Raw genomic sequence first — 25,714 nt, 5'->3', positions numbered from 1 at the left:
TTCGACGCTGATTCGTCCGGTAAAACAGTTAGAAGAAAGGTACGCGAGTGGCCTCTACGTTACTTCCTTTAACACAATCGATGCAATTTAAAAAATCAACACTAGATGACTGCGATGCAATCAAAATGATTTATCATTTTGTAGTCCTTTATAGACAAATTTTCGAATTAATTATGAAGGACAGTTTAGTACTCGGGCCGAAAATTGAGAGTTGTTTATACTTTTTTGTTTAAAAAGGAATAATTGGTTCAGAATAAAAATTAATAGACGTCCGACCAATTAAAACTACAAATAAAATTAATTTGCCAAATCGTTTATTCTCATAAAATGGTTGTTGCTGCTACACAGGTTGCGACGAGAATACGCGTATTAAGGAGGACCTCCATCCATCAGGTATGGGTTGGGAAAATCAACACGATAATGATTAATTGTCAACAGTAGTGATGGGATCGAGCATCTTACGAGTACGTTCGAACCCTAACCGGCCAGATTCGAACCCTCTATAAGTACTTTGACGAACAAGAGTAGTATTTTAAAGTAGATTTGAACCCAGAGCAGGTTCGAAACTTTTATGAGTATTTGATCAGAAATTTGACGTGTTACGCGTTGCACAGCAACGACTGGAACAGGGGAATAACTTACATAATTCGAATGCTACTCATAAGAGGTTTGATACTTGCAAACATTCAAGTACTTATAAGTACATTTTGCTGCAAGTATTCATTCTGAGGTTTAAAACTAGCTTGTGTCGACCGAGTACATTGCAAATACAATGAATGAAACATTATTTTTAATAAGTAGTATTTGAACCGATGGAGCAAAACTTGAATATTGAGATATGGTACTACAGTTTCTACAATAATTTTTGCTTTCAAGTGACAAAATTAAATAATTGATTAATTTCAATAATAACTGTATGTAGGAGAATATTCAATGACTTTACGGTGCCAAAGACAACTAACAAGTAGGGTAAAAACCATTTTGAATAATTCAATACCAAAGGAATTGCTTGAATCGACATGAACAAATTAAGTTTTATTTCATCCGCAAGTAATATTTAATTTTAATATTTGATAAATAATTTAGCGATAGGTCTGAGATACATTTACACATTATCAATGCATCGATAAACATTTATTCAAAGGCATTATAAGAATTCTCACTGACACTCAATGTTTGAATTATATTGATACTACAAGAAATGTTCCAATGACTACTTATTTTGATACTTGTTTGCTATCCCAGTGCAATGCTTGGGAATTGATACACAACAGTATTAATGAGTATGTCATTGGATTGGTCCCATCTCTGTATGTTGGTTGCAATCAAAACAACTTTCTATAAATAAGACGAGGTATGTTATGTGCACCGCGCAGAAAAATTGAAAAAACTATTTCTTGAATATTTTCGTAGATAGTTATTACTGAAATCGGTCAATAATTTTTAACGCACTATGAATGAATTCCGGCTCGTTGTACGTCGATCACACGAGTCGATCCATCGGTCGCACAACATAACCATAAGTAATGGATGATTCCATTACTTGAATCCGGTGCAAAATTGCTCCTGGAAAGCACAAATTACTGTATCGAACTCGATCCCATTGCTGGTCAACGGTGGCACCAAGCGATTCTAAAAGCACACAGTCTCTCCGTCAATCGCGAAGCAGAAAGAGAGACAGAGTAAAAGAGCATTCGAGAAAGCTCTTCCGCATCCAGCCACGTTCCTCGCCGCAATCCTCCGCGCGGCCGAGTTCTTCTTAGCCGCCTCGTTCGAGGCCAGTCCTACTTATCGCCAGATAATCGTCCAGCCTTTTTACGAATCCGCTCCAACCGACGCGGTCTATCTCGTCCAAGTTTCGCTTGAAAAAATTGTCAAAGGCCGTTCGATCGATCTCGTCGATGTTCCGTTTGGCGGACCTATCCAGTGCTGTCAGACCGTTCGAAATGGGATCACTCTGTCGTCTGCTGCGAACAAATGATTGCTAAGGTTACCAATTTACGTCTCTGGATGATCGAGCGAAGCCAGAGTCGCTCGAAAGTAATGCAGGATTTCTATGTGCAAAGATTATTGGCGCCAATAATATTTACATGTAGAAACCCTATGTAAGAAATGAAAGAAACCGCAGCATCTTCTTACCTGCCCGTAGCAAGTCCATGAATGCGATCGAACGTCGTTCGGCGAGGAAAGTCGAAGTCGTTTCGCCGACCGGTAGCGCCATTCATCGAGTCACGCAAATCGGCCGCATCTTGAACGAGATCCAGAAAGATTTAGAAGTATCCGCGCGCAGCTGACAGCCAGCGAATTGAAACTGTGAGCGACCACCGAAGCGGAGAGGTGACGAAACTGCTGTTACCTACATGAACCGTAAACTAATCTACGAAGTTTGATACAAAAAGAAAAGAATGCAGGTTCTATTCGCCGGAAATTTCGACACTGCCTTTGTAAAACCTGCAACTAAGCAAGTTGTAGAAATAATGGGTACTTACTTCGACTTGTTCTTAATTATTGTACGTTTTATGAGATAATTAAGTTGAAAATTAACAGAGGCTTGTCACGTGATTAAAAATTTCATTGGTCCACAATCTCAACAAGCTGGTCTAAAAGTTCGCTTTCACGTGACATAAAGTTGCGATTTTATTCGTAGATGTCATGTTATTTTTTATATAAATAATTTGTTTTTAAATATTGGGGGCCACCAAATTACATTGGTTGGTGCTATGTTGCTTACTGACAAACGTCACGACATAAAATTGCATGTGTCGTGGTTGTAACTTATGTCACGCATTAAAAGTCGTGACTTCGTGTCACGTGAAAATGGGCATTAATCAGGGGTGCACCGTAAGATGCAATTATTATACTTCTATTGCCGTCATAACACTATGTAATAACAGCTTGTTGCTACTTATATATATTTTGTAACCTAAAAATAATATGAAAATTGTTAACTAAATTATTATGAATTTAAAAAGAATTGAATTACAATTTAGGTGTTCGATCTCCGTTTGGAACGATTTATCAACTTACGAAAACTATTATAAAAGCTGGAATCGCTGATCAAAGCTATTTACATTGTGGATAAATTTGAGAATTGTCTCTTACCTCGTGATACTCTTTGCGAATGATCTTGCAGCTGCCAATAATACGTATTATAAATGATACAAGAAACAACCAATGATACCAAGACGTATAATCTTTATTTGTGCTCGTAAGCTCGACACAAATGCGAACAATGTATAATTCTACCGTCGGCGACACTCGCGGACGCTACGTTCTCGCGCCGGGACGCGTTTCAAATGCTCGAGATTTGAAATCTCAGGCAACTAACTTTCGAGCCAATCCTCGCACCAGATTTCCACCACCGATTTGATCCAGATTACGTCGAAGATCCTCTGCAGCAATGACCACACCATCCAAACTCCGCACTAGGTTTCCCCCACCAATCTGGTCCAAATTTCGATCAACGCGATCGTTCACGTCGCGCAACAAATTTCCACCACCAATTTGATCAAGATTTCTACGTGCTCCCTGCCACCGCGGAATATCGTACTCTCGTTCGTGAAGTCCTCGTCTCAATAGATTACCACCGCCGATCTGGTCGAGATTTCGTTCAAGTCGATCACTAGCCTCGCGACCAAGTTCCTCTTCGGACTGAAGGTATCGTAATCGATCTTTCGAGCGTCGCGCGACATCTGTTGTCACTGGGGTCGAACCTTTTGGGGGTTTTCCGCTATCGAAATGAGTTCGATCCCAATTTTGATCTTCTTCGATCGCCTTTTCTCTGCTTGGACCTAAAATTATCGAGTATCTACACTGAACTGTACACAGGAAAACATGTCTCCATTTTCCTTCGATTTCTTCGAGGACGAACCAAGCATCCGAGACGAAGCTGGCGACAAGAAGCAATGGACGAACACCTGATTCGAACGACCGACAATTTCGCCCTGACAAGTATACTTACCAACCGAGGTTCGAATTTACACGAACGAGGACGATACAAACACAATATCTACGTTCATAAAAGACTATCACAAACTATGTACACACGGGATGTTTATTATTAATTCTTATCCGATTTGAAAAAAATACGGCGCACCAAATGCATCCTTTTTTATCGGCAAGCTTCTAATTGTTACTCGGTTATAACGTTAGATGGCGCGTGTATCATTGAATTTTGAGAATATATTCAGACATATAACCTGTTTAACAGTGTCAATACATGTAATCTTAACACATAATTGCCCAATGGGTTGATAAATAATATTATGATTTTTTGGATCGATATCTATAATACGAAAATAATAAAAAATTTAAATAACGCCATTTAGCATTTCAATCGAGAAACAACTTGGAGCTTGTCAAAAACGAGAAAGAGTTCGACGTATTGTATTTCCTTCAAACGACAAGGATTAATTGTTAAACGTTCATAATTTTGTCGATCAACGTCGAACAACGTCGAGCAACGAACACATTCTCGCCAGGTGGCACTAGCTCAACAATGGAGAAAGTCGATTTAAACCCAGTTACAACAAAGTTGCATATACAAAGAAACACGCAGTGAGCAAAATGAAACAAATAATAGAATATCCTAAAACTTACCGTGATCTTCAAGATATCCGTCGAGAAATTCTGATGTTGCTGGTCCGTATAGATCACGTCGTAAAATGTTTGTTCCAGCCTGCAACTAAAAATATTATTATCAATGATATCGATACTATCGATACTATCGATACCATCTCATAGATTATAACTTGGTAACGAATACTATCAAACATCTAGGTATTAAGCAAAATACCTATACGATATTTGCACGAAAATATGGAATGTAGATAATACGTAAAAGTAACTTGGGTAAGCGAGTGTTAATATTAATTAAATCGATCGAAAATGAATAAGATATGTAATCTTATTCTATAGTCATTAATGTGATACATTACTACACTTTTTTTTATGTACTTAGCAGGATATACAGTATCCCGTGGAAAATGATTTCAGATACTTAAAATTGTTATACAACCGTTATGGATTTAACGAAACTTCATATCTTTTAATGCATTTTTCAATCCAGTTTTTCTATTCTCTATAAAAAGCTATCAAAATATTTTTCCAGGAATTTATTATTTTGAGTGGTATCTGAACTTCGAGTTCGTATATTGTAAAATTCATGAACTGCCTTACGTACCAGTTGTATCTTTATCATGTTTGTAAATGGTAATCAATTTCTAATATTTCCGATGTTAGCAAATCAATTACAGGTTAAATGTATACACAATAAAGTACGTGCATGAAACGATACGAATACTACTTAATAAATTTAAAATAGTAATATTTTACAAACGAAGAGTTTTATATAAAAATGTCCTTATACTGGGTTTCAATAAATAAAAAATTGCATTGCATGGTGCACGACAATGTATGAGATTGTCTATAAAAAAAGTACAACTGCGATCAGTAGCTACGTTCATGTACATAATTAAATACTAAGACGTCTCGGATTCTCTGCGTTTGGTATTTCGCAACTGAAAATAGTAAGGTTAGAACGAGTGATCCTGTAATAAAAAATAAAATTTCTAACCGTTCTAAACTGAACTAGTGTCTGAAATCCTTTTTGGAAGTAATTATTTAAGGTTATATTTCAAGTGATCATGTTGTACAAAATATTCTGAATAAAAATCATCAAATTTTGTTTTACATTCTTTTTCTTACTCGAAACTATTTCAACGATACAGTTCATTCCAATTCCGCCTGTCAACCTGTACAGTGCCATTTCTAACCCTAAAAACGGAACATCAGATCTCGCTTGCCTCGCAAGATCTGAAGCGACTATTAGCTGTCGCCTAACAAATTGTGACCGTACGTTTCAATTACGAGCATGCAATCCCGGTCAGGTTCGAAAACTTCTGAGCGTGCAAGGGATTTGCACGGGATAACTCGCTACAAGGATCCAGCGTGCTCGGTTGCGTTTCCCTGAGGTTCAGAATTTTCATTAACTTGTGGACGGGGGCGTGACCAAGCACGTAAACGATAACAAGTATTATCCGTGCACGTACTATATGCGACCTCTGTGAATTCCTTTAAAACAATCGTGTTGCTCGGTTTTACTCGTTCCGTAGCAAACTTGTGTAAACTAAGGGAGATTGATTTCCACCACGGTCATTCTTTTTTCTATCGATTACGTTTCATGTCGAGAGAGTTAAGGTCAGGTAAACGAAAACATTCTCTTGGAATACCTTCTACAAATATTTTATCAAGATCTGTTTTAACTCTGACTGTTTCGATCGACACTTCGGATATTCAGAATTTGGATAGCATTCGATGGAAATAGCGGTGGGTTTGAGCCCTTTGCAATGAATTTTTGTTTTTAGAAGTATAGTAATGCTTGCTTAAAATTAAGTAAATTGTTTTCTTTTTTTATTTCTTCACTTTACCTTTATAATAATGGCGTCAACGATCAAAATGAATCCAAACACGATGTAAATCAGATTAACTTTATTCGTAACAAATTTAAATGTTCTAGATAACGAAAAAAGAGAATAGTAAAAAAACTTCTTCAATTTATGACATGTTTGATCTCGTTTTGATCGGGAGAACCTTGCCGATATACCGACACTATTATTATAAAGGTAAAATAAAAAATGTAGAAATGTAAATTTTTTGTAATTGAACGTTTCATCGCAACGGGTGCGACCCTTTGAAGTTCTCGAGCTCGATCATCGCTGCTTGGCATACTATTTCTTCCTTGCTTACTTTTGCTATATCTATTTACCGTCTTTCTTCATAGGATCGGATTACGCTCAGCTCAAGACACTGAAAAATGGAGGGAATAGTGGAGATGTTTACATTTGGACGAAACAACTCTATTGAAATTTAAGCGAGCATTTTTGTACAGTAGCCCCTCGGATATAACAACACGAATCATTCCCAAAACGGTAAGATATAGGCGAGATTAAATTTCATTGATAAATAATGTATCATTGATAAAAGAAGTCTAAACGCGACCTATTCAGACTACATTTTATCACACGTAGTGGAATATTTTCATAAAATGATTCATATAACGATGCATACACCTTTTTATTTCGAAAAGTTTATATAAGAGCAAGGAAAAGAAATACGAATTTACATTGTTGTTGTGAAAGAGGCACGACATACAGTAAAAGCTTTTTAATTTAATCAAAATCACGAGTGTTAAGAAGTGTGGTTATGTATTATATTTTTCATTAGCTATGTCCGTATTTTCGTTTTGTTTTTAATAATTTGTAAATGCTTTTCTATTAGCATAGAATAATCAAAAGGTACGGTTGGAAACGTTTTCAATAAATATTCAATAATTACGAGAATAATTTAAATCGAGAAATTTAATTTTAATTATCATTCCTCGAGAAATGAAAAATATCAATAAATTAGAGATGCACACGAATGACAAACATTTGTTACTCGTTATTGGCGAATAACGAATGTATGAAACCTAAACGTCGACATACATTGACTTTTCTTTCCTTGTGTAACAACTATATCGTAGTTCTACTATTCCGCGGAGTCACTCGAGTGCTTGTTCGTGCGTGAATTCCGATCAGTATGCATTGGAAAAGTTTCTACTCTCAACGATGTTTCTGTGTACGCGCAATGTCCACGGATCATGTGCTTGTACGCGACTGTTTCGTTCTCAATTCGCCCTTAGCTTACTTTTCTTGCCATCGAAAAGAGAAAAGTTCGTTACTCCATTACTGTTATCTCGACTGCTCTCTCGAGGAGGAAGCAAACAAAATCGAAACGTGCATTTTCCGCGAGCGATTTCGTGCTACATCAGATACGCCAGATCGGTAGATATGCGATAACGAAATAATCCATACAGGCACGCCGCGACACAATTCGCGTTCGCGGAGGACTTTCGCCACGAATTTACAACACATAGGTTCGTCTATCCACCGATTTTTCCCAAGTGGCGCTAGCGCGAACGGGAACCGTTAAAAGTTATGACCGATTCCTACTAGCGCTACAGGGCCGTTCGTGTCAAATTTTCGTCTGTTCGTAAATACTAACCTCAAGAGACACTCACGCCAAATTCCGTTTAATTTGTCTAGTACTCGAGGGATGCTTGTGTGAATTTGTAGGTGATTTTCTACTAATCCTCAAGGGAATCTTACATTAAATTTAGAGTGCAGTGAGTGCTAGTGAAGCGTTAAAAGCAATGTTACAGTAAAAGGTTTATCGATATTTTTAGATTCAATTACGAATAATATTCATTCGGTAATTTTCACTTTTCCATTGCATTTTATTAAGCCCTTGCTTGGTAATGACATAAATTCTTGTTTCTATATCGGCCACCAGGTGGCTGTATTAAATATCGTTAACACGCTGTTAAGATACGATCTTAAAAATTTTTAAATTAGAATGGATCAAACACATACCCATGGTTAAGGCAAGGTTTACTGAGTCAACCGTACCGACCTTTTACATTTACGTTGCAAACCCGGAAAGAACAATTTTCATAAACACTCCAAGGGAATCCTCTTTTTTTTTTAAATTTACTTATTGATTTTGCGAAGTGAAAGTTTCTCGTATATTATTGTTATTTAGCAACGAATAATAATCCATCTCGATCTTTAATTTTACCCCTATATTTATATTTTTTTCAGTAACTAATTAAAAAAGAAAGTCTCATTTTGCAATTTCTTTCAGATGTGACTTTTCTTTCTCCCATTTATATATTAGAGAAAAGCAGCGTTCAAGTGTCGGAAGTTTGATGCACCTTGTTGAAAATGACATGACTGAGTTTCGCGATTTAGGTTAGGTCTAAGCATTCTCGCAGTTTCTAAGACACGGAACGAAGAATCAGCATGAATGCGACGATTCATTCGGGAGTACGACATAGTATTGACGCAACAAGTTGTGTTTTCGACGTTGCGTTTTGGAATATTTTCTTCGTCCTTGCTCAGTCATTTTATTCACTCTGCGCATATAGACGAAAGATTGAAAATCAATTCTGACAGAAATTGCGAGTCGTCTGTTGGATCAAATGTTTCGTGTTGATGAAAATAGGACCAATCCAATGACATACTTTGTACCAACGTACTGAACTGGGCACCTTAAGATAATATTATTTGAAATACTATTCAGATGATTTTATTTCACGATTGACGTTATCGATTAATTAGAAAAATTATTTTCTGAAAATTATTCCATGAAATAATTTTGTATTTGAAATAATAAAATTAAAAAATTTTTTAAATTAAAGTCAGACGGTATATTTGATCAATTTTTCATTTTTATAAACAAGTCTATATTTTCATGTCTCAATGAAAGTTGACATTGAAGTTTCTATTAAAGTTTTCTATAAACAATGAGATCCATTTAGCAATAAAAACATAGGAAGAATTTTTCTTGTATAAGACGAGATAACTTTAGAAGTTTGTAATTAGAAACGAGACGGTGGAAACATCTTCGTATAGAGTTCCAATCGACTTATAAACTTTTTGAGAAAGTGTTGAGAAAATTTCTAATTATGAAAACATTTTCAGTAATATATCTTGCGCAAACTTTAACTCACACTTTGAATTCGTCAATGCAGAAACATATCTTTATTAAATAAATTCCTCAAGTGGAAAGAATTATTTTTTTGAATAACTTTTGTGTACGTAGTAATAATGATAAATATAATACAAATGAATAAATATAGTTCAACATAATTACTTTTCTAAATAAAAAATTATTTTTATTTGGGAACTGTTATTTCAATACATATTGTACTCATTGTAATTAAAAAAAACAAATTGGTTACGAGGGTATATTTTGCATTCTGTCGTACGGTGCAAATCGGTTAAAAAAATACTAGATACTGTTTACATTTTCCTTAACCCCACAATTAATATTTCGTTATCCATAGAATACCGACAGTTGCAGTAGTGCGTCGTTTAATGGGTCAGACTTCGTTTGTAGCGTGTCAGACATGATCGACTGATTCTACTAGCTACACTCTGCAAGATATTGTATAAGTAATTTCTTTCATTTTTCTACACGTTACAATTATTGATACCATCTGCCTTGCTTAAATGGTCACAATGATAAATTATTCAATTACAATTATTGTTTTATTTTTTTCTATGTCCTTGTTTCTAGGAAACGAAAATTTAAGGTATTTTTATTTCTTCTTCATTTTCAGTGTTATTTTTCATGATACAAATGCACAAGTTTCAAATAAATATTTTCAAAACACATTGAAATTTCGTAATTAGAAAATGATGTACTATTTATATTATTTTTAAGGAAGCAACTACCAAATTGTTAATTGTTAACAAAATTCATTTTCCAGAATTAAAGACAGTATAGTTAAAAAATAATTGTGATTCATAAATTTGAAAAAAAAAAATAAAAAGAAAAGGAAACGACATCTCTGAATCTTGTTTTTCGAATGTTTTTATAGAAAAATAAAACAAAAACTACGACTGAAATATTTATTCTGTAAATATTTGTAACCTTTCAAGTAACGCAAATAAAAACGATGATCATGACGTACAGAGAAATTGAAGAAATTTCAGATTCGGTATTGTTCGAATGCCTGCTGACAGTGAAATTAGTTGATCATATCTGACATGTTAAAAATGAGTTCTGACTCGACGTCAGTTTCACCCTCGAAGAACAAATGTTATCGCAGCAGATAATCAGAAAAAAGGAAATCTTATAATAAATATAGTTCGAGCAAACACAGTTTATTTAATCGAAACGTTTCTACCTATCATTTAGGCCCTCAGCAATGTGTAAGAGCGAGATAGTGAACTAATATTAGTTCATCGAATAAATAAATTATGGTAGTGTAAAACATGTAAAGTTTTAGTATCGGAATGTACAGTAAGTGAAAATTAATAAAATAAATGATTGCACATACATTTTGATTATTTGTGAAAATAAATTTCTGTTTTTAAGACGATCAAGCACATAGATGTATTTTACAGTAATGCACTATATGTGAAATAAAAAAATATTTTTTTTTTTTACGTACTTTATTTAATATGAAATTTTGCAGTGATTGTAGTTTCGTTAAAAATTTTAATGAAATTGTATATTTGTCTACGTTTGGTATTTTAAGCTGCTTCTAGAATATAATACTTTGTTCAAATAAGTAAATAAGATGCTATAATTGTAATATACGGTAAAAGTAAAGGACTAAATTAAATTCTCAAGAAAAGGACACAATATTACAGAAGGAGGACAGAAGCATCAGAAGATTAAAGAAAATGAAACATTAATTTAATTTTCTACTTCCATTTTGTACTACAATTACATCATTTTTTTTTATTTATTTGCCGAAAATTGTATATTTTCCAAAAGAGCGCCTACAAACAAGTTCTAAGCTCACTTAAAATCAGTATTCTTCTTATTAAACTAGATTCTTTTATTAAAACTACATTCTTAATATTTACTCGAAGACCACTCGGCCTGCAGACCAAAGAATATCGACGTTTTAGAAAAACTCTACTGTATGAAATAACAGCAAGCGAAAAGAATAAAAAAAGTTCCATCGATCGACGAAATAATTAGTTTAAGATATTCAAGATATCCAAAACGAAATACCAGATTGAGACAGAAACAAATAATCATGATATTTTCCAACAAAGAAAAATATAAAATTTAGTTAAAAATATTTTTAATTTGCTTATATACACAGCGTTTAAAATAATTTTTCAAATTTGTACGAAAAACGAATATGTATCATAAAAGACAAAAAATTGCAAACAACCATCATTGTCCATGAACCTATTCTTTTTGAAGTTTAATCAGATTGCAAAATGCGAATGCAAAACTTAAGTGTATAAATTTTCGTTGAAATTCGTTCAATTTAATTCAAACGCAATTGTGTTAACTGACACATATACTACGTATGCACATTAAACAAAAATTTTATTCTCAATTTTTATTCAGAGTTTTCAAATATGCTTTCTCGACGAAAAAAGATATTTTCGAAATTTTGTTTGCGTACCTCGGAAAGTGAAAAAGAGAAATCAAGGTGGCCCGATGAAAAATTGAATTTAAAAAAGTTACCTGAACAGGTACAGCTGCCACCCAAACGACCGCGATCGACAGCAGGATTGAGAAAACGGAAATACAGCGTCTCGCCATCGTGAGTCCAAGCGCTGATCGCGCAACCTCGAACAATCGGATGCGTAAAGATGTTTAAAGATGCGTAGAGATGCGTTCGAGAGCGACTCGGAAGTTTGATGCGTCCTTGCGTGTTTGCGCGCCGAAAATCGTGTACCGGGTCTCCTCGTGCTTCCTCGAATATATAGAGGACGTCCCAATGGACAGGGGGTGAAGCGGTCTAAACGCGCATGCGCAGCTGTGCGAATCGCTGAACCGCGCCACCGAAACCCATTAGCACGCCCGCTCTCATGGGCTGCGCATGTATGAGGCGTTGATTCTCGTAAAGGACCAACGTCGCGTACATTCGACAGCAATGACATTCTATTTTATACGCGTATAAACAACTGAAATACACAGACCATTGTAATATTCCGTACGACGTATCATTTGGAATACTCAGTCGGTTTAGGATACTCATTGTCACATTCCGTACGACATATCATTTGGAATAATCGGTTGGCCCATTTAATACATTTTATTCGTTCGCAGTTAAAAGCATGCGCTACGTTAACCCCTGCATGTCCAGCGTATCGTTTTCGATGTGCACCGGTTTATAGACTATTTTTAAGGTTGGTGCAATACCTCTGTAATGTTCAGCATGATAAACAATGATAAAACAGTCGTGAGACCATTCTGCATTATATTTTCTAGTAGTGTTTTTTTTTTTACGATTTATCGGGAAGGCTAGTATCGTAATCGCAATAATTTTCAAAGAAAGTTTCTTTATAGAAAAAAAATTGGTTTCAAGACAACTCGAACGTGTTTGCAGTATTAAAGTAAAATCTTGTTTACAAAAAATTTTAAGAGAAAAATTCGTGAAATTTCCCATTGAAGATAAACAGATGGTGTTACCCCGACTTACGGGGTGAGTACTTACGAAGGTCACGTGACATCGTGTGAACACATTGGTTGTGTTGCGCTCCAATCACCGTTCTAGCATCAGTTCAAATTTTTCCAGAGTATGGGGGGGGGGGGGGCGCGAAACGTAGACAGATGAGGACAGTATCTTACCAAGGGGCGTGAAAAACAATTTTTTATATAGAAAAATTAATAACTTAAATACCTCTTACGTATCACTTATACTGTTTTTGTACCATTTTAAATTTATCATTTATTTCAGGCACCAAAATTTTCCTTTCTTTTTAGGAGCTCATTTTAATTGGGAGAACCTCACTCACCGATCCACTGGTATCATTATTACAAAGATAAAGTGCAAAAATGAAAATTTTTGCAAGTAAAATGCTCAAGATTGACCATTCGACTGGAATAAAATGTATCATGTATCCGAGCAACGCGACTTATCAATATCCAGGACAGTACTATATTTAGTTATTCGTAGTTTGTTGTAAACTTACGGTGTTCTAACGGAATGTAGTTTCTTTTTTCGGTTTGCACAGCGATCGAATGCAAAAATTATGACGTTTGTTTTTTAAAACTTTTTAAGAAAATTATTCGAAGAATCGAGTATTTTAAATGTCCTTTGCCATGGTGGCTTTCGTCGACGCCTACAAACGCTGGGAATCTGCTCTCGTTCGGACCAACGAGTTGGAAGTCATTTTTTTTCAAAATAGAACGAAACGTAAAATTCCATCGTTCGTTTGCGACAATATGCGATATGACGACCTAGGGAAAATAAGCTTACGGTTATCCGGCCAATTCTCTTGAGATCTCTACAATAGGACAATTGTATTCGACGACTTCACGATGCTAAATTTCTTTTTTTTTCTTTCTTTCTTTCTTTTCAAGCTGTAAGGAAAGGAAATATTATAATAATAAAATAAAAATTCATTTTCGAGCACGTGTTTTGCACATTGAGTGCCTGAACATTTTCACGCAACATAAACTGGAAATTGGTTTGTAACTTTAACGTTTTTGGTTTAATTCGATTTATTCTTTGGTGAACATGTAAACGGGGTGGCACCTAACTTGGCGAGTTTAAACTATTCGAAAGAACGTTTCGTAAAAAATTTTCGCGATCACCAGGGATTTGTACGGTATAGTAATTGGTTTTTCGTTAGGGGAGAATGAAAGAATTCCGGTCAGTGGGTTACATCGGTCAGTCAGGTATCTGAAATATGGCTTTGTTTTATATCAATCTTCTGCATGCTGTCACACTGTCTCGATCCAGTCAATTTAATTTTCAACGATTTGCATTTGTTTCAGTGAAGCGTTTGACAGAGGTACGTGGGTAAAATTTGACATTTTTGTTATAATTTTTTCGAGAGTACAAGAAGCCTTAAATATTACTTTAACTTATTATTTTCCTTCCAGTTTTACACTGTGTGTAAAAAATAGTTTCACTCTGTGAATCCGAAGAAATTCTCACTGTAATGAAATAATTCTATTACGCTTAAAAAATAAATTGGATTGCAAAATCGGATAAAGAAAATTGAAACGTTAAAGATTTCATTTTTTTATTGAAAATTTGAACACTGCTCTGGAATGTATGAACGAGAATCATTACTATACCATTCTCAAATATATTGTACAAAATTCATTGTAGCTCTTTATAAAAAGAAACTCAAAAAACAATGACACTGTGAACTTTGAATTGTTTACAAAATGTTATCATCCGATCAAAGCTCATTTTCGTTCTGAACGATTAACTTTACGCATTTCGTATTTTATCGTACTAAATTATCTATTTAAAGAAATTTTTATTTCTATTATTTTTATTCCTACTATAATTTAACAATACTGGCTCGTTTATATCTCCACTTTGCTTTCTCAATTATAATACTATCGAGACGATTGGAAGAATAGTTCGTTTCGAAGAATAAAAAAGTCGATTTTACTTATTCATTCGTTTCTTTGTTTATTCACGGGCACGAACCCTTTGATATACGAATAAAAAAGGGAGAGATTAGATTTAAAAGTAGCATAAGAGCTAAAGGAACCGAAGAGATTGCCATAATTGTGCATATCGATAACGATCCTATCGATACGATTAAATTGGCCGTAAAGTGTGCGATGCGTTTCCCAGCAAAGGATGCGATTCCTTCAAATTGTAGAAAAGATGTTTCATTCGAAGTGCAGCGAGATTTAATTCGTTCGAAAATTTAAATGGAGAAAGTAGACGGGAGACGAGACGTCTATGCTCAAAGAGGCGTAGATTTAATGGACGTTGAATGTGGCAAAAATCGTGATCAAAAATAGATATTGATTCACTTTCAGGGGTTAACAAAAACGCAGAAGTCTGTGTACGCGAGTGTTTTTGATATAGAGATCATATACAGCGCGCTGTACTATACAGGAGGCCGTAGAAGCGAACAATATAGCAACCTAATTGTATTATTAAGGGGGGTATATTCTGGTATTCGAGAGGAAAAACATCGACTTCGGTCTGATTTTCTCCAAAGGGGCTTAAGACCTTTCGGTACGGAGTAAATGAATGTAATAAAAATATTAAAAATAGTAGAAATGAAAATAATAGAAATAAAAATAGTAGAAATAAAAATAATAAAAGAATAAAAATAATAGAAATAAAAATAATAGAAATAGAAATAATAAAAATGGTAGAAATAAAAATAATAAAAATAAAAATAATGCAAATACTGCACACAAAAATAATACAAATACTACACATAAAAATAATGCAAATAATACACATAAAACTAATACAAGTAAAAATAATAAAAATGAAAATAATACAAATAATAATAATAATTGCAGTCCTATTTACGCGAAACGGGAAAACCATATAGCTATTTAATTAGAACCACAGGGGGAAAATCTTGAAAATTAAATAAACGTGGACCTTCGAAGCTGGAGTGTCGATTTTCTCGTGCTTTTTGGTGCTAAAAAAATAAGAAAAGAAGCATCAAATTTCGAAATTCATAATTGGCGCCATAAAGGGCCGTCTGTTGACGATTATTTCCATATTCCAAGTAAATCGTACGACTGGAACTCAAGATAATCAGCCAAAATCGAAAAATGCGTTTAAAGGTTCAGCACCGATATTTTCCAAGACGGTGTGCCTCGAGGAAATACATAAAAAAAAATTATTGATTTTTTCGAATTTTCCGATCGGAATATTCCCTTAATACGATTATTAGAGCCGTAAAGCGTACGACGAGATTCGATATGAAAAAGGGAGCGATTCCTAAGATTTCACGACGGAACGTAAAAATGAAATTTCAGTCACCGGAGTTTTGTTCACTGGAATTCGCGTTTTCCGTGCCCCGATCGTTGTTTTTCCCCCTCGTGGACCGATCGAGTGAATGCGTTCGCGCGTACAAATACGAAAACAACGACGAACGACGGCTGGGGTCGGGTTCACAGGTAATATACCGCCAGGCTGCTGTGCGTGCGCGCGCAATCGATCTTGTTCGTATCTGGTGCAGAAAATAATTCCCGAACGGCCGTGAAAGTGCAAGTTGTGACGCGTGCGTGCGTACACGGACGTGTGTGCCCGCGCCGCCAATTAAATTACGCGCGGCTCGTTAATGTTCGAATAGAGACACCTGTAAATCATGGATCGATAAATATTCAGCTTCAATTGTACGTTTAAATTAGTTTTATTGTTACGAAAGGCAGGAGAAAAAAAGGGGAAAGTGTTTTCTCGAGAAGAGAAAATCCTAACCTGAAAATTGAACTTTTGTTGGTTTTTTTAATACGATTCTTTTTGGGGGACTTTTTTCGCATTTAATTTCGATGCAGGGATACCTGTAAATCATGGATCGGTAAATACTGGGTGACTCGCTTGAATCGAACGTTTAAGTTATTTTTATTATTACGAAAGGAAAAAACGAGAAAGCGTTATTCAAATGGTTTCGAAGTATGCGTCTGATGGCGAGAAAGAATCGTTCTACCAAGGTCGTTTTTATGATTTTTTCAAGGTCATCGACAATTTTTGCACATTAACGTTTATTTTTTATACCGCGATGTTGTCGTTATTTGCATCGAGACGAATTCAATGACCTGTAATATCATGACCTTGAGATGAGCTTGACAATTGAAAAATGAATTGAAATTTTTCAGTCGATAACTCTAATGTTAATAAAGTAAAATCAAGTCTCGAAACATTAAATGTTTTTTTTATTTTTTTATAGCGACTTTCCTCGGGATTTTTTTGCAACAAAGTGATAGACTACTAAGAGCTGAATATTTTTCATACGAAAAGTTTCGCTCTATTTCACACTATTACGAAGTTGTATTTGAAAAATCGAAAAGAAAATGGTACTGTAAAGGCTATTTTTAAGTGTGAAAAAAGTCCCCCAAAAAAATTGTGTTAAAAAGAATGAAAAAATGTTCAATTTTCGAGTCTTAATTTTATCCTGTCGAAAACATTTTTTGTCGACAAAAAAATTGTCATATGCGGCCTAGCATATAATAAATCATTCTGTTATAAAGAACTGCATCGACACATTGTGAACATAAATTCTAAAACTATTGTTTAATAAATAAAATAATATCTAATATGTTCAACGTTGCACGATTCCACCTGGCGCGATTCTACGCTCTGCATTCTGCTCTTACATTCTGCTCAACTTTCGTTAAAGTAATAAATTCAAAATTACGAAGAAACAGTTACACGAAAGCGCTACTACTCGATGTCGCATTACACTTCGAGAATCCTATTAAGTAACTCTTGAAGCACAACCGTACATCTACTAATTTACGTAATACGAGTTCCACAGTTCGAAATTTCAAGGCAATTGTAATGGAAAATTAATAAAAAAATATATCGATAAAAAGAAAGTATTATTATCGAACTAAATTAATAATAAAGGAATAATTACACGTTTTAAGATTCTTGAATCTCATTTTCATCTGCTGGTTGACGGTGACGGTTTTCTTAGAATCACGACAGGTGTCACGCGTGGACAAAAGGGTCCCTTTGAACACGTACGTCTCCCTCTGACGGAGATCGTGTGACATTAATGAATTCTTTCTTTGAGTGACCAAGAAACCTGCGCGTAGTGTTTTTTTGTTCGTGTTAACAATTTTCGATATACAGAATGATTCTCTAGACAGTGAACTCAAAGACTGAGCCACCGTCTATATAAACCAGCAATAATTCCATGTGAATTCGGTTTTGAGGTTACTTCGTTAATTTAACACTGATATTTGAATTTACTGGCGAAAAAATCATCCTATACAAGACTCGTGAATACGTAATAATAGCGTCGATAGATTGGCGAGATTCTACTGAACCAAATGAACTCAAAGATGGCATAAGTTCGAGGTATGTTACTATTCTTCTATTCCTTTACTATCTGGGATATTTAATTTTGTAAAGAATAAATTTATTCGATTTACGTCGACTTTGGATTCATCTTGATTGAGAGAACCTTACCGATATATCGACACCATTATTGTGAAAATAATGAGAACGAATAAAAAATTTAATTTTCGTAATTGGACGATTCATCGTGCAGCGTTCCTTTGAAATGCCTCGAGATCGACCGTCTCTACTCTGTACACTATTTCTTTCTCGCTTACTTTCACGATGATTAGTCACTCTCCTTTTCGAGTGTCTCGAGATTCGAACTCGAGACATTTCCTGAAATGAAATCGCTACTTGCTCCATGATAATTTTAACGTCAGTTCCGATTCACTTAAATTTAAGCAAGCGTTACTGTACCTACTAACAGAGGCTATCCACAACCACAATTTATCGTACGACCGGTTGCAACATACGTGTTATACGAATATCGATTCGTATCGACTTGTACGAACGTTTTGGTCGTGCAGATAATTCATTTGTATAATACTTGTACGATAATCCTTGGTTTCGAGATGGAACTTTGTTTTTTTATATTTTTTATTATATCTTTGTGACAGTATTACCAATAAATAGGTGAAATTTTGTCTATAAAAATTTATTCGAACTTGACACTATTCAGATTATTTCTAATTACAGATAAGATAATACTGTCGTATTGTGCAGGCATTCAAATAAGATCGTAATTGGATTCAGTTTTGTCAAGAAAATTTTGCCAGTCTATTGATTGTACTTTCATCCAAATTGGACGAAAAATATAAAATATTTTGTATCGTATTAGTGTTAACGCACCGATAAGCATTCAGCACTGCTTTGAAGTTTCGACCGTGCGGAATTTCATTTCTTTGTATTGAATTATCTCGTTCATTCTCGGTATTGTATCCCATTCGCTGTCCTCTTCGAGCGGCCCGTTTGAGTTCAATCAATTCGGAAAACAAATTCTCCATCCGACCTCGAATTCAAGGTAGCTGACGAACACAGTTTTTTTCCCTGAAATTGAGGATTACTGTACATAGTTTCAATTTCCGTTTTATTTTTAACTTTCTTTATTCATTTTTCACTCTTCCATCCACTTTTTAATACTGCATTTTTTATTGTACCCAACCTTGGGACAATAGAAACGTGTTATTGTTATTATTATTATTTTTATTATTACTGTTATTAATATTATTATTGTCGTTATCAGTATTATTATTTTTATTATTATTGTTAATATTATTATTCAACGTTAATTCAAAATTGTTATTATCGTTAATGTTATTGTAATTATTATTATTATCATTATCATTATTATTATCATCACCATCATTGCTATTATTATTACAATCGTTTAAGCAGTCGTATCGAACAAATCATACAATTTTTCGAAAATAGAAGCGAATTGGTACAGCAAATTAATTCGTACCGAGGATTTGATACACACATCGAGTTCTCGATTTGTTTAAAACGCGCAGTATCGATAATGGCGTGTCAACTTGATACGACACGTCTGAAGTAAGCGTATCGAACCATAATGATGTGCGTATTATACAACTTCGCAGCGCTATCACTCGTGTACTATAAAGGCAGCCAAATTAAGGTTAGGTTTGTTCGGTCGTATCTGGTAAGAGTTACAAAATCTAAACGGTTTATCAAACTGAGTAAAATGTGAGTCACAAAATTATATCGTTTGAAAAAGGGTGCAATTATGAAGGAGCAATTCACATCTTTTTAGAACTATATATTTATGAGATTTCACATAACTTTATCGAATCTAATTATTCAGAATGAAAATTGAAAATGAAAATTATTCAGATTGTTTAATCTGCAGTCGTGGGAATTCCTTTATATTACCTTTATTAGTTGAACATTTTAAAAGCTGGTTGAGATAAAAAAAAATTTTGAATGAGAAAAATGTTGAGCAAAGTAAGACGCAAAGTAAGTCGGTGCTGCTCTCTTGCTACAAATGATGCTACGCGAGTTACGAATCAGAGAATCGTTGGTTCGCGGTCTATATCACGAGGAGTGGGGACAAGTGCTGAACGTTGAGATGTCCCTCGAGAGACACGACGGACCAGGAGAAACGAGTCACCGTTGCCCTCAGCCACCACTCTGAAGACAAAAATTCGCCGTGGTTTGCGTGTCGTCGTGGTCTGTTTTGAAACGTTTTTCCAATAAATGCAAACGGACGAGTGTCCTGTTATTGAGATGCAGCGAACCTATCCAACCGAACTCTCTTTGATCGTACTTGGATACTGTTCGCGGGCGGACTATTCCAGTGAGTCGCGATACGACATGACGGACCTTGGAGAGGATCATTACAGGAGATATCTGACTAACAAAAAGAATGACTTTCGGGTAACCAATTTAGTCGAGGCTATGCATACTGATAGATTTGGTCATTCTGTTTGTGAAAATATACGCATATGTTTATGAATAATATTCGATAGAATAAATAAAATTACATAAATAATAAAATTTACAAGAATTATAGACGCATACGTATGTATTATTATAAATGTCACTGGAATAAAAAACTTACACAAATTCAATGTATTACTTATTCTGTATTACGTCAATTTACATTATAATATTTATATGTTATATTAAAGATATGCCACTTTTATAATCACTTGCACATACCGTGTAAACGTATAAGATTTTTTCATTTTGTACAAAAAAAATTCTCCTCACTCTTTCGCCAGAAAGTCAACTTCATTTTTTATCAAGAATGAATAAATACCATAAATGGATTAATGAATGTGTCGTTGCAGTGATTCCATCGCTAATTTACACTTTAAAGTGTGAAACAGAACAGTAAGGGCGGGAGAGAGGGGAGCATGTAATGCATCGAGCGTAATGGATAGACGTGCGCGATAGCGGATATGGCCACTCGAGACAATGTTTACAGCGTAGTCACTCATCCGTTTACATTTGCTCACCTTTCGGTCGAGCGCGTTATCGACGATCAACTAGAAACCACATCACTTCCGCTATCGCCACTAGGCACTTCCGATAGCAACTGACAGCCACTCGATTCGTCTATATGCGTTTTATTAAACGCAGTCTGTCTTCCTACGAATCGCCTTTATCACTCTTCTTGGATCCCAAAAGCCGAACAACATTGATCGATCGCAAGAACGCGATATTTTCCTGCGTACAGTTTGCTGCACCACCATAAAATAGAGAAGTTCTAAATCAATTTTTTTTACCAAAAAAGAATAAACATTCCTAGCGTAAAAACATTAGAAAGAATCGCGATGGTCCATCGACCCTGGCAACGTCGCAGACGTCGTATTCGAGAAAGAACGTTTCCGTCGGAGTAACAGGCCCATTGAGACCGAGCTAGACAAGCTTCTGCCGGTCGGTCTTCTTTTAATACGGGAAAGGACACGAAATTGTCCCTTGAGACCAACCGCCCTAAAACTAAAATGCTTGTATTGCTTCAGAGCGATGCTCTGTCAGATCATATATTCCCTCTTTTGTTTTTCTTTTACTTTGCCACCAAACGGGTCCGAATCGCGTTGGATGCAATGAAACATCTAAAGGCGAATTTGTTCCCCTCCGTGTTACGTATACAGTATTTATTCGTTGGCGACTTGGCTGACACGTGAAAAGTTAAGCGCCCTCCCCACCATTTCATTGATACTCTTTCCTGCTCCCTCATTCGGATGACCGATACTCCATCCTTGTATGCTTCGTTTGTCTCGTACTGCTCTCCACTGACTTTCGACCCCTTGCACTCGTTCTCGTGTGATCTCACTTTTACTTTTGACAAGAAAGAAGTGAGAAACGATCACTCGGTGAACGGGTTCCTCCCTATATAGCATATCTGATCCCGAGTCATGAGTTCTGAATGAATAAATACTGTAGAATCGATGTTCGAGAACGATGAGGTTAGGTTCAGTAAATATCTGATTTGTACACAGGACCGCCTCGAGGGTATAAGTTACTGTGTAAATTTTTATAAGATGACCCTGTATTAAAATCAAAATTAATAATATTAAAACTACCTATGATATCATTATGTATACAGAATACTGATTCTTGTAACATGGTGACTGGTAAATAGTTTCTTATTACTTTAAGCTTTTAACGTAATAAAGAAAATTTCAACTTTTAATTAATTAATTTAACCTCCATTTTGTTGATTAGTCACCCTGTCCTAGCAACTTTACCATACCCTTTTTTCTAATATGCATGATAAAAACATAATAATAATTAGAGCTAGTGGGCCTCGTGTTTTTGCAAATGCGACGGTCAACTATCTAAATATCGCAGCAACTTCTCCATTTGGCAAAGGATGGTCAGGCAGGTAATCGCTTTTACATCGCTTCTTGAAAACGGGATCCTTGTTGTTGACGCAAAGTTATCGAGTATGATGTTGATAACACGAAGCGCGCCACTTACGGAACTCTAGTAATTAATGAAATTAGGGGAGCGTTTGGTAGCACTAATAGTTGCTCGACACACATTATACTGGATGGAGGAAAATTCATCGTCCTGGGCAATGTGTATGCTGTTACGTTTTAATCGCAATGTTTTACGATATGGAAAATTGATGTACATTTTTCGTTCCAGCTAATGAATTCTTTTACCGGAGAAAATTTTTGCATCGTTCTTCCTTGCCAAATCAACGATACTTATTCGTATCTTATAAAGAAATTGCAGATGTTTCTTTTTGGAAAACGGGTGCGATCGCATCTTAATAGTATTTACCGTTGAATTAAACGACTTAATTGATTCTTATGTAAATGATCGCTGTTGCCGCGAGATGGCGAGTCTGACACGTCGGCAACCATTTTTCGACAACCTGTCATTATTGCCACAAAAAAATGAAATTAGAAGCTAAACTTGTTCTGATTCTGTGCAATCTTTTCGCATGGAGTGTCGCAAACGACTTTCTCGACGACTACGTCGAAGGTAATGTTTCATTAAGCTTTAATTTCAGTGGCTTTGGATCTTCGTGATTCAACAACTTCGACGAGTTTGTTCGTCTGCTTTTCTAACCTATAAATGACGCACACTTTATATCTTGATTGCGTGAATCAAGTTGATTGCATATCTTGTTTAATTTCTGTGCATTGTTCTGGAGACACAGGTGGTGCAATTTATGATGGAAATGTTACAGAGGATCTTCGGAACGTAGGTCTTGATCGACTGTACATGCTTCGTCAACTTATCTGCGGTAATGCAAAGAATCGTCGAGACACCAACGATGAGTTCGACAATTGGAAAGGTCGATGGATGCCCACCAGACCAGGTGATCCCACTCCGCCACCTAAAATATTTGCAAAAACTGAAGAAGAGCTCATTCGTGGTCCATTGCTACCCACTCACAGAGTGCGGATGGGATATTCATCACCAGACTGCGATGATGCCAAGGTAAATAATTACGCACATGTCGTTTTAGTAGCAAATGTTCGTTGCCTTTTTTTTTGTTGTTTAGACTAACTTAACGATTGATTGGGATGGCTCTGTAGTCAATTACACGTGTTATCAAAAGAAGTTTGTACCAAACAAATTAAAGATGCCACTCAAGTATTATGAACTCATTCCAAAGAGTTACAAGGTAAGTATGTGGGTTAACATTTGATATTGATACAATTTTAGATATCGTAAGATATTCAGATTGTAACAAGTAGTTTCAATATTTACAGGCTACTCACAAATGCATGCAAGAGGCAATAGAATATGATGATGACATCCCACTGTAGTAAGTACGTTGTTATGATAACAACAAATCAAATATAGACTTTTAATACCGGCTACACTATCTTCAGTGGACCGCATAGACCCCTGTGGCCTGTCTATGGAGAATACAAATTCTTGCCGAAGCAAAGGTGGATTCATAGTCTCGAGGTAATTGGTAGAGGCATCATTTGTTCTGTTTCTCTCGCTTTGATACTTTTATTCTCTTTTTAAATGTAGCACGGTGCGATTGTCGCACTGTATCATCCATGCGCTAATCCATTGGAGGTGAAGAAGCTGAGGAGCTTAGTCACCGGTTGCTTACGACGACATGTGATCACTCCCTATAATCTACTGAGCGAGAATCGCGTAAGTATGCAATGATGCATAAGTCACGATCATCGATCTTGAGAAATTAGTGGCAATCTAACTCGTGGCACAATTCATGTGCATATATTTATTTTTAAATTTAAAAAGGCTAGTATAAACTTTTAATTCAACTCCCAACCAATAGACAATAACTAAAGTTGATTCCACATCGTTCTTCAGTTTGTTTTGGTCTGCTAAAGTCTGTTTTTGTACATTCATTTTTATAGTACCGATGCCATTGTTGTTATAGTATTATTTGTACTACCATACATTATGACGTAAATTAGGGCGAATATCTTTTTCTTTTGAATATAATTTTTTTGAGCTGAAATGAATTCAAAGTCTCAAAAGTTTCAGAGACAGCTTTTTATATAATTTATCTTTAAAGAATATAATGCTCTTTCTATTCAGAGAAAATGTTTACATGAAAGGAGTTCTTCCTGAATGAAGTAATTAGTATTGTTTATATTTTGCAAGTGATAGAGTTTCGTTTTACGTTATCAAATTTTCAAAAAATATAAAAAAAAAACATTTTACTTTAGGCATAAATGTGTTAATGAAAGATTAACGATCGGTAATATATCAAGATCAGTCAGTTCGACTAAGGAATTCATAATGGATTAAAAACGTTTGCTATCGTTCTAGCCATTGGCACTGGTCGCTTGGGGGAGCCGATTAACGATGTCCTATGTGAATCCCAAAGTGGCGACAGCGTACATTCGCGAGCATGCTCTACGAGGACCGGAGCAGATACCGTTTGATGGTGATTTCGATGACAGTCTTCTCTACCCAGCCAGAACTGTGTCCGACCTTGAAGATACGACTCTCTGCCCAAATGATCCCGTTTAACAATCGTATAATCTGTGGAACAAATATAGCGTCTTGCAAAGACAGCAGGTTATCAAGATGTAAAGGATGTTGACGATTTAAGACCAAGATAGAAGATTGTTTTTTTTTGAGACGCTAGAACTTCAAAAATCTATTTAACGGTTTTTAACCAACAAATTAACTTGAGTTAATCGCTATATTTGTTCTATCAACTATATATTTGACACAGCGCACCTTGGAATTGCGAATTCGTTACGAACAATCACTACTCCACCTAGCGCTTAATGTTAGTACGTCTGCATGTACATACTGTGGTATCACCGTATCTATGTTCTTTTCGTTAAGTCAGTTATTTATTTAAACTTCAGTGATTACTTTCCATCACGCTTCTCGCGATGATTCTCCCTTTGTTCTCTCTATCGTTTTGTATTTTTATTAAGACGTAAGTAAAGAGAAAAATAAATAAAATGATCGAAGACGCAC

The 25,714-nt window shown here is 35.4% G+C and overlaps 3 protein-coding genes across 4 annotated transcripts; 1 reads left to right on the top strand and 2 right to left on the bottom strand.

The window, feature by feature from the left end:
* Nucleotides 1-297: 297 nt before the first annotated feature.
* Nucleotides 298-12,239, bottom strand: LOC143147242 (orcokinin peptides). Of its 2 annotated transcripts, none has more exons than XM_076312329.1 (4): nt 12,040-12,239; nt 4,600-4,684; nt 2,140-2,248; nt 298-1,967 (listed from the first exon to the last, which is right to left on the bottom strand). In XM_076312329.1, the coding sequence occupies exons 1-4, from the start codon at nt 12,115-12,117 to the stop codon at nt 1,760-1,762; spliced, it is 480 nt and encodes a 159-aa protein (XP_076168444.1). In that variant the 5' UTR covers nt 12,118-12,239; the 3' UTR covers nt 298-1,759. The 2 variants fall into 2 exon arrangements, with proteins under 2 accessions (XP_076168444.1, XP_076168445.1); XM_076312330.1 differs by having other exon boundaries at nt 298-1,964.
* Nucleotides 2,256-4,105, bottom strand: LOC143146950 (uncharacterized). The gene is made up of 3 exons (XM_076311710.1): nt 4,090-4,105; nt 3,103-3,956; nt 2,256-2,923 (listed from the first exon to the last, which is right to left on the bottom strand). The coding sequence occupies exons 1-2, from the start codon at nt 4,103-4,105 to the stop codon at nt 3,316-3,318; spliced, it is 657 nt and encodes a 218-aa protein (XP_076167825.1). The 3' UTR covers nt 2,256-2,923; nt 3,103-3,315.
* A 10,893-nt stretch (nt 12,240-23,132) lies between the features above and the next one.
* Nucleotides 23,133-25,713, top strand: LOC143147312 (uncharacterized). Its single transcript, XM_076312442.1, has 7 exons — nt 23,133-23,266; nt 23,475-23,728; nt 23,793-23,915; nt 24,004-24,059; nt 24,127-24,205; nt 24,275-24,403; nt 25,049-25,713. The coding sequence occupies exons 1-7, from the start codon at nt 23,179-23,181 to the stop codon at nt 25,250-25,252; spliced, it is 933 nt and encodes a 310-aa protein (XP_076168557.1). The 5' UTR covers nt 23,133-23,178; the 3' UTR covers nt 25,253-25,713.
* The last annotated feature ends 1 nt before the right edge of the window (nt 25,714 follows it).

Source organism: Ptiloglossa arizonensis, chromosome 5 (genome assembly GCF_051014685.1).
Source record: "Ptiloglossa arizonensis isolate GNS036 chromosome 5, iyPtiAriz1_principal, whole genome shotgun sequence".
In the NCBI taxonomy this organism is placed as follows: Eukaryota; Metazoa; Arthropoda; class Insecta; order Hymenoptera; family Colletidae; genus Ptiloglossa; species Ptiloglossa arizonensis.
Note: the sequence above shows the minus strand (reverse complement) of the source record. Positions and strands in the feature narration are given on the sequence as shown.